The 9,155-nt window shown below is 55.7% G+C and overlaps 2 protein-coding genes across 2 annotated transcripts in view; one reads left to right on the top strand and one right to left on the bottom strand.

Moving 5' to 3' along the window:
* The window catches only part of VOLCADRAFT_60572 (uncharacterized protein), a gene marked incomplete at both ends in the record, with an annotated part of 726 nt that extends 528 nt beyond the window's left edge, over positions 1 to 198 (bottom strand). Inside the window, one exon of the mRNA XM_002950515.1 lies at positions 116 to 198. Within this exon, the coding sequence (XP_002950561.1) occupies positions 116 to 198 (83 nt within the window). The remainder of the gene's footprint in view (positions 1 to 115) is intronic.
* A 6,781-nt stretch (positions 199 to 6,979) lies between these two features.
* VOLCADRAFT_85404 (uncharacterized protein) lies at positions 6,980 to 8,017 on the top strand. Its single transcript, XM_002950625.1, has 4 exons — positions 6,980 to 7,153; positions 7,225 to 7,273; positions 7,340 to 7,463; positions 7,544 to 8,017. Exons 1-4 carry the CDS (start codon positions 7,081 to 7,083, stop codon positions 7,577 to 7,579), a joined length of 282 nt encoding a protein of 93 aa, XP_002950671.1. The 5' UTR covers positions 6,980 to 7,080; the 3' UTR covers positions 7,580 to 8,017.
* The last annotated feature ends 1,138 nt before the right edge of the window (positions 8,018 to 9,155 follow it).

Genomic DNA, 9,155 nt, shown 5'->3' with positions numbered 1-9,155 from the left:
GACAATATACTCTCCCCCGGGGTACAACCCGCCAGTTGTGTCCTATCCACACGCCACCATAATCCCCCCATAATCTCCTCATCTGCCCTCACCAGTTCGCAGCCCCGCACCTCACCTGCATTTCCACTCGATGTAGCTGGTGCCGTGTCGAGGGCAGTTGGTGCCCGCAGACCTCGCGCAACACTCGCCACAAACCAGCGCCGCCTGGCTGCTGCCACCGCCGCCGCCGCCGCCGCCACCGCCGTGCGCCGCCGCCGCCGCTGCGCCATTGCCTCCCTGCTGTTGCTGCTGCTCCGAAGCCGCTGCCGCGTCCGCCGCCACGCCGCAGGCCCGCTGGCCGCCGTAGTACACCTTCGCGCATCTGCGCCATACAGAGGGCGCGGTCCCCAGAGAAAACCCAAATCAGCAAGATGGCGCAAACCCCCAGCCTGGAGGACCTGCCTCGTAGTCAAAGCAAGTCCCCCAAAGAGCCCCAGCAAGGCATTTGCAGCAGTCGGCTCCATCAAAACAGCTTCACACGTCCCACTTTCGCAGAAGGTCTACTTGCCTTCGGTTCGCCTAGACCTCTTGCATGGTTTTTGGTCTAGGGCTCCTTTTTTAAGGAATCCCATTCATGTAACATACATACATACGTACACGCGTCCACAGAGGTACCACTGCCTCCCTCAACGCCACAGCAATCAAACAGGCCTCCTTCGGCTCCTCCCCCACTTCCGGACGCGTCATCGGTTTGGCCTCCGGCACTGGGTGCTTTACACGCCAGCAGTCGCTTCCTTCCCTCTTTCCTTCCTTCCTGGACTTTTGCATCTCCCCCAAGCACGGCCTCTCCTCTGCTCTCAACCCTCAGGAGGGCCCTAAGCCCTCCTCATTTACAATCTGGGTACTACTCAAAAGTCCTCCTTGCCAATTTTTTCTTTCGCCAATTTAGGCCCTCTCACCCATTTTAAGTTCTCTCTTCCATTTTCTTTCTCTTTCTCTGCCGCCCTTTTTTCTCTCCCCACCACAACTACTACCGCCTCACACCCCCATTCACATTTCCCCTTGCCCCTTGCCGCACTCCAGCTTTACCCTTCGGGAGCACCTACTTGCTGCACTTGTAGAACGTGAGCCGTTCGAGTCCGTAGTCCGCCGGCCGGCCGTCATAGCGGCCCCCCGGCTGCAGCTCCGGATCAGACCGCAGCACCGAGTCCATCTTGATCCTCGCCCTGGCGGCCGCAACCACCTCAGCTCTCAGCGCGAGGTGAACCGCTAGGTGGGACCTCAGAGTGGGGTGGTCCAGATGTACGGGAGCCAGCGCGGTCTGTACGACAGCAGGGGTATGTGCGGTTGAGCGCGGGTCGGGTCGGGGGGGCGAATGGGTTTAGGGTCGGAGTCAGCAGGACGGAAAAGTAGCGCGGAAAAGGGTAAGGCCCAGTAGTCGGGATCCGGGAGCAGTCCACTTGCTGCCTAGTCCCCTATTTGCACCTACACGGTGGTACCCCGTCCCTTAACACACACACACACACACCTGCACGATGCTAGGACCGCCGGGGCTCAGCCCGCCCGCTGCTTCTGTCCCTGTTGCTAAGGCCGAACGGCCGCCACCGCCGCCGCCATCACCGCTGCGGCACAGCGGGCAGTAGAGGTGTGTGAAGGAGATGTGCGGCCCCGGGTAGCCGGCATCCAGGCGCGCCCGCTGTGTGTCGGGGCGTGTGAAGGAGATGGGTGCGGGGCGGCGGTGGAGAAGGTTAGGCTCGGGGGTTTCGGCAGGTTGGTAGCAGCGGAGGCGGCAGCAGCGGTAGCGACGGCGAGGAGCAGCAGCACGGGACATGAGGGGGCTCGGGCGTGGGTGGATGGGCGGGTGGGAATAAAAGGTGGGAAAGGGCCTGAGGGAAGACGTATCAGGAAATATCAATCCCAGCGCCGAAGAGTGAACGAACGGACTCCTGCTCCTGCCGCAATCTCCCAACGCCAGCACTCCCTTTGCGTCCCCATCACCGCTACCGCCCACTCTCGGGCCCCACTGACACCTGCCAGTCGACATTCGACACGCGTCAATCTCCTAAATCGGCATTTGACATTCACGAGTGGAGTATTAGCACTAACCGCGCAATGAAGGTGGCACATATGACGCGGCCCGCAAGCCATCTCAATGCACGGCCCCGAGCTGAGCGGCTCCCAGCAGAAGCAGCAATCCTTCATCAGCGCCGCCGCCGCCGCCGGCGCCGTAGCAGCACCAGCAGCGGCTGACGGGATGGCGGAGATGCCATGAGAGTCCGGGCGGAATCCGCACTCGACACAGCGCGGGTGGCTGTGTGTCTGCGACTCGGGCTCGGACTCCGACGCCGACGTCGACGCCGAGCGCGCCCCCTCCCCCTCCCCGCGGATTCCGCAACACCAGTGGCCACACGCCAGCGGCCGCCCGCACATGCCTCGCAGCCGCGTCGCGCACTCCGGGGAGCTACATGTACGGTAACCCCAGTGCAGGAATGCCTGCCGTACAAATCATGATGGCAGCGCCGCGGCGGCAGAGGCAGCGGCGGCCGTCGCGGGGGCGACGGCAAAAGTTAAGTGTCCAGGAGTCAACGGGGAAAGCTTAGCGGCTGCGGCAGTTAAGGAGAAGGAGGGTGGAGCTAAAATGAACTACACCGCGAATGGGTAGTTCATTCACCCCCCACCCAACAAGGTACACCCCCAGCTGCTCCTACAACTTCACAAAAAAACTCCCAAAGCCCCTCCAGTTCGTCCAATTCCACAGGGATTCTGTTTTCCCTTTCTAGACTTCACCCCCTTTGGAGTTCCTTCCTCTCTCGTCACCCAGCGCCAAAGCCACAGCCACTGAGCTCACTGAGGGTCGCGATAATACGTGTTTCTGTGTTTCTTCTTGTATGATGCTCGCAGTCCGTGCTTCCGTTCGGACGGATCCTTATCATGAGTCCTACCTTTTCCAAGTCACGCCGCTCGAGACACCAAACGGTGTCGACGTCCAATTTGTTCTTCATCGCCAAAAGCAGCTCCGCCCTGGAGGCCTGCTGCACCACAGCCGTCGCTGCCGCCAGAGACGCGTCCGCCGCTGCTACACCAACGGAGCCTCCGCCACAGCTGCCGCTGCCGACCTGCTTCCTGCGGCCGACGCTGTCGCCGCTACTGCTTTCACCCTGTAGATGGGAGGCGACGGCGCCGCTGCCGCCGGCCTCCGCGGCAGCGGCGGCAGCAGCCCTCGGCAGTAGCTGCTCTATGCGGTCTTCGTCGACCTTGCCGCCACACATCAGACAGTCCGGCGCCTGCGCTTGGCGGCAGGTAAGGCCGTCGTGGTACGGCGCCGACAGGCAGGCGTCGCAGAAGTCCCGCTGACAGGCACCGCAGCGGTAGCGGTGCTGCTCCTTGCAAACGGCCGCCGCCGCAGATTCACGCCGCTGCTGCGTCGAGCTGGGGCGCCGATACGCCGTCGATGTCGCTGCACCTCTGCCGCCGCTGTCCCCGCCGCCATCAGCGCTGGCGGCGCCGCTGAATACCCTTTGAATGAGCGCCCCGCAGTCCGGCCGGGGGCAGGTGATTATGTTGTTGTGCCGCAGCCAGGCGGAGGTGCGTTCAGCTTCCCAAGCCGCCACTGCCTGAGGCACCAACAGGCGCAAATCAGGCAACGACACCGGCGTGCGGCAGCAAGGGCATTGTACGGCGAGGTGCTGTTGCTGATAGTGGTGGTGGTGAAACGGCGGTGAAGAAGGACCATTGCCATAGTATCCTGGCGGCTGCGGCGCGCCTGCTTCCATCCAAACGGGAAAACGGGAACGAGAGAGGAAGGGAAAGGGACAGAGGGAAAGACGGCGAAGAACACGTTAAAGTGAGAGATGTGGCCCAAATCAGATTTGGACATGACCCAGATTGCAAATCCTGAGCAACCCATTTTTTCAAAACAAACCAAATTCATCGCACCCCATATTCCAGATAATCCCTGATAGTTGTGCACGATTGCGCGCTCCAACCCCCAATTTAGTCATAAACCCAGGTCCCGGGTCAAGGCCCAAATGCTCAACCAACCAACCCACATCACATTGGCACGCCAACACACCAAGGAATGGTCAAGCCTTGCTGTGTTGACCACGCACTCACCTCGTCGGTGTGTGCCACACAGCCGGTGCTCCTCTGTGAACCGAAGATCGTCTCGACCCGGGAGTTGAATGCCGTACTGGGGCGGTTGCACGGTGATGTCGATGATTTCCACCACAGCCTCAACATAGACACCGTCTTTGGTCAGGTACATAACCGTTTCACCCACTTCAAAATTGGTTGCGGTGCGGTGCCTTGAAAGCGGTGGGAATTCTGCTGGGGCCCCCGACCCAGGATATTGCCTACAGGCGTGAAGAGGCACACACAGTGGAGGACGCAACCGATTGCCTCCATCAAAGGCAGAGTATACTAGGTGGCATTTTGGGTGTAAATCGGCAGGGGATGTAACTTGATGGAGATGGTGTTGAGAGCTTTTTCCTGTGGAACGTAGCTGTTCCACAGCTGCACCATTTTGTGGGAAATGCTTAAAGGTCCCATCGATTTAGGACTGATATGGATAGGTTCGCAGGTTTGCATTCAACACGTCGGCTGGCAAGTGCTAGACATTCCGTAACGCCATACCTGCGGATCTGGCCTTCAAGTTCTCCAATCGAGCAATCCATGCAGATCAAGCATGTGCAAGGCAGCCCTGACAGGCGCTTCAGCTCGATTTGGCTGCGACAGAGGCAGCAGTTGAATGACATGAGGACGTCCTCGACCCGACTTTCCTTTATAACCTGTAGATTTTCACTGGAATGGCTACTAGTAATATAAAGTAGATGACAGCCAAGGATTATCCTATGGCACCATGGACGATGAGCCCCTCTATAAATTGAGCACACGAGAATAATGCTACCCTACAGCTCAATTGATTGGGTTAAATTGGCACCCATGGAGTTCTGGAAGGTGTCGGTAGTGACGTCTACTCGACTTCTTCTAGCGGTTACGAGCAGACTTGGCTTTAGTTTCCGTAGACAGTGTTTTCCGGCATCTCTGTCCTGCTAACAAAGCTTTGTGCACTGTGTGCAAGCTACGCAGCCACTGTTTCTTCCAGCTCGTCGTACAGCTGCTCTGCTGTGATGACATGAAATGCACACGCCGTACAATAGAGATAGGACGAAGGTGAAAATTTGTAATACCGTAGTGACAGGAAATGTTCGTGATTTTAATTTCGTGACGGCATCACGAAATTATGTCACATATAAATTACAAGCACGAATATATGTGTGCTCCGAAGCCAAATCGTATAATGCCTTCAACACAGTAATTACTCGTCGAATTCCATTTTTCTGGCCATATATACATCCATAGTAATTGAACGGACATGGATCCAAGGGCCAAGCGGCCTAAGCAACAAAGCCTCCTTCAATGCGGACTCTTCACACTTGCTCGCGGCGCCCCAGCTACGGATAGAGCTGGTTTTGCCGCTCCTAAATAACCGTGCATGCATTGGCCAGCTTTTGCGTCAATCGGCGTTCTGAGTCGGACCCAGTAACGAATATTGCAGGCACCGTTGCTTCGGTTGCGTTGGCTTCTCACGAATTCAAAAGTTTCACCAATAATTTCGGGTCTAATTTTGAGGGTGTCTCGAACAATAAAATCACGAACATTTTCTGTCACTACGGTAAATTAGCAGTAAGTTTGTTTCTTGATATTTGACAAGGATGAACATTTCGCATGGTGGGTTTTCTTGACAGGCCCCATGGTCGTGCAGGCTTGGAAAGGAACTTCTCTAACTCTGCTGTGTAGTTAATCCATTTTCCTTATTTCCTTCGAAATCTCTCATGGGAGGCTGGAGATTTGTAGCACGCGCTATGGACAATTCACGATGCTGTGAAAGTTGTTGGAAGCCTTGAAAACCAAATTTTGGGCAGCGTGTGCCTGCAGAGGATAGTGCCCACAACCAGCGAGCGGGTATCGACCGGTATCGACCTGCTGTTTGATCACTCTATTTGACATTGATACGGCTAACCGCTGCGACCTGTAACTCCTACGGGATGTCGTAGAGGTGCTCGGATTGAAGACCAGGCTGAGGACCTAGGCGAGTTCTTTAATAACCCAGTAGTGTAGAGCTGGGGCGGAAGCCAATTAGCAGCCGTAGCTGCTGTTGTTTGGCCTCGCTATTGATTTATCGCCGTCGCATGGCGGGCGGAGGACAGGACTCCATGTGTGCCATGAACTGGCTGGCGAGCGCTGACTGGCGCGGCAGCTGCCATGTGCTGAGCTCGGTTCATTAAAGCAGGCTCCCGGGTCATTAAAGAAATTTGCTGGTTCGCTTCGCCATAAGGCAGGGTGTGGCAGAGCTTGTCGGAGTCCTTGTGTGCAAGTGTTGGATCGGAAAAAAGGGGGGATGAATCGACATTCTTGATGCACAGCAGCTCCCCTCCCTGCCGTTCCAATTTCACGGCAACGTTGCTTTCGGTCCTTCGGGTACCGCCATGTGGTGTTGCCCTTCAGCTTCCAACGATGGACCACATATAAAGCTGTGCATTTTGCTCTGAAGGAGGGCCTGGAAAGCCTACCGGGCCGCGTTCAAGTTTCTATCTATGGTGGCAACCAACAACTCAGTTTGTAACAGTGTATTGCTTCATCCCTGCTCTCCACAGTTTGGAGACGCTACCCCAGAGCAAGACCCCACCCAATCCTTCAACCCATTCGCTTGAAATCTCTAAGCATTGCGTAATAAATAAGATAAATTTTAAGCTTATGTAAGCCATGGTCCCACCCTTTGCGCTGCCCGAACTTGGCAGTTGGCGCGACGTGTTTCTACAGTTCGTCATGTCTGATACGCAGACAATCATAACGATTCCAATAAGAATATGCTGCCACCTTCAGGAATTGCATGTTACAGCTACTGTGCAGCAATAGCACAGCGTACGACACCCTACGGCATGGGCAAACTTCGAGTTTTGTCATCAGCTCGCCCTCTGGCACAAGCAAATAATTCTAGGCACTGTTTCTTACAATTGATTTCTTTATTGCCAGTCCTGCTCAAAGTCAGCTTCCACTGTGATCATCCGCAACGAAACAGACAAAAAGCGAGCATTTACAATGTCTGAGTCGCAAAAGGAGACCTTCCGCAAATACTTGGAGCAGGCCGGCGCCATTGATGTTCTTGTCAAAGGTGTGAAGTGTGCCGCGGGAAGTTGTAGCCCCAGCTCGCTGTCTGACCAAACGTTCCGTTTGTTCTTGTAGTACTCGTGCAACTTTACGAGGAGCCCTCAAAGCCGAAGCAGGCGTTAGAGTAAGTTGGGTGGTCCTCTCCATGTTGTGGCCCACTGCTCATGCTACACGATTTTTCGCCCTGCAGCTACATCAAGCAATGCCTTGGCTCGCCAACCCCCGCGGAGTATGAGGCTCTCATAGCGGAGAGGGATGGACTGAAAAGTCAGCTGGAGGAGGCTCACCAGCAGATTGCCGAGTTACAAGCGCGGGTACGCGCAAGCTCCCAAGCACCCCTCCCTGACGTACAGTTCTTGATGGACAAGTAACGATAATTCATGCAAATGCGCAGGTTCAGCAGCTCGAGGCGTCCGCAGAAGCGTCTTGAGCGCTTGTGTACGGCATTATTTTTCCTATGACTGGGCCCAGAGCTAAGGGACCAGGGGCAGCACAGGGAACATTTATGCATCCATGGGTTTACAAGGAGCTTTGGCTGCGTGGGAACGGCTGTGGGGATTGCGTATGAGATCTTTTGGTGGTGTGCGAAAAAAGCATAGTTTCGCTGGCGGTGCAAGGGGATGGGATGACAGGCAGAGGTGTAATCATTCGGCGGATCAGGAAAAAAGTTTCTCCCTTTGGCAGGGCCGGTTGGCAAGATTAACTGTCCACGACCACGGAGGACGCTTTGGCAGATGGTGGTCCTTGGTGCCGCCGTTTTGGCTTTCGTTTCCATTTCCGTGCGTCTCGATGCTTTGTACGGTCGTTCAATGTGCGTGTCCTGCATGTGGGGGCTTGATGAGACTCAATACTGTAACGCGGAGCGCAGATCTTTCGGACTCTCGTTAACATGCCAGGCTCTAAAAGGCCTTGCCGTATGATTGTGCCCGTCTGGTGGTGACAGCATGGCCGCTCTGGGGATGCCTTTCCAGGCTGAGGACACAACACGCAGCCATGCTTGGCACCCCCATGTAGCCACGTCTGTCTCCCATACGCAGCCCTCGCTTGGCAGTTGGCACCCAGGCCCTTCAGCATGGCCGCGGGCGGCGGCGGAACCGCTACAGGAACCCACCGATGCTGCTGCTTTGGCAGCCGTGCGCTCTCGCTGCAACGCCGCCGCCGCTCAGCTGGTGGGTTCGACCAAGGCAACAGGCGCGTACATTATTGCGGTATCGTAAGCGTTCCTTACGTATGGCAACTAGGTTGCATCGTCACACTGCCTACTGGACACACAGAAAATAGCAGTAAGCTATGGATTATTGTCAAGTAATGTGTCCAGCAGCACTGGAAAGGGAGTAATGCCGCCAAGCTGCCGTAGTACTGGGCAATGGCTGCGCAGTATTATTTGATGAACACGGCGTGGGTTGGGACATCCTCACAGATCGTTCCCCCGCCCTCCTCGCTTGATTGGTGGGACCGGAACTGGGCGAAGGGCTACTTACGGGGCGTCCAATGTCGTACAACTGTCAAACGAAGGGGAAGCCATGGAATTGTGCTTTCAATCCTTATCGTATAACGCGGTTTGCACGGCACTTCTCTTCCGTATCGCTTAATCATAGATACGTCTAGGATTTCCAGAGTTTTCGTTTTCATTAGCTGTCTAAGTGGAAGCACTAAGATTCACACCGATAAAGCACGGCGGGACGCGGGTACAAAAATGTGCAATCCTGAGTTATAAGTTACAAGTTTCGCACGAATGCGGGGGTGTCCGTCAAAGCCCGGGTGCCCCATGAATTTCGCGCTGACCAATCATCCATTCGAGAGCCCTGATTATGACAACTGATTGGGTACCTGAGCTGTCTAGGCTATTGCCCTCTAGACATTCGACCTTCCCGCCGAATGTCGGACTAGTGTACGTAAAATCCATTGCAAGGTAGTGCATAAGATCGCCAAGGGGTAAGGCATAGGCCTCACGAGCCTATGGGCGCAAGCCAAATATTGCAAATAGTAATGCTATAATGATATAC

This window comes from Volvox carteri (assembly GCF_000143455.1).
Source record: "Volvox carteri f. nagariensis unplaced genomic scaffold VOLCAscaffold_19, whole genome shotgun sequence".
NCBI lineage: Eukaryota > Viridiplantae > Chlorophyta > Chlorophyceae > Chlamydomonadales > Volvocaceae > Volvox > Volvox carteri.
This window is presented reverse-complemented; position numbering and strand designations above follow the sequence as displayed.

Excerpts from the sequence above, each read along its gene's own strand:
- VOLCADRAFT_85404 (XM_002950625.1), top strand. The coding sequence starts at position 7,081 with ATGTCTGAGTCGCAAAAGGAGACCTTCCGCAAATACTTGGAGCAGGCC. Across the intron at positions 7,154-7,224 it reads CATTGATGTTCTTGTCAAAG|TACTCGTGCAACTTTACGAG; the intron begins GTGTGAAGTGTG and ends TTGTTCTTGTAG. Across the intron at positions 7,464-7,543 it reads TTGCCGAGTTACAAGCGCGG|GTTCAGCAGCTCGAGGCGTC; the intron begins GTACGCGCAAGC and ends GCAAATGCGCAG.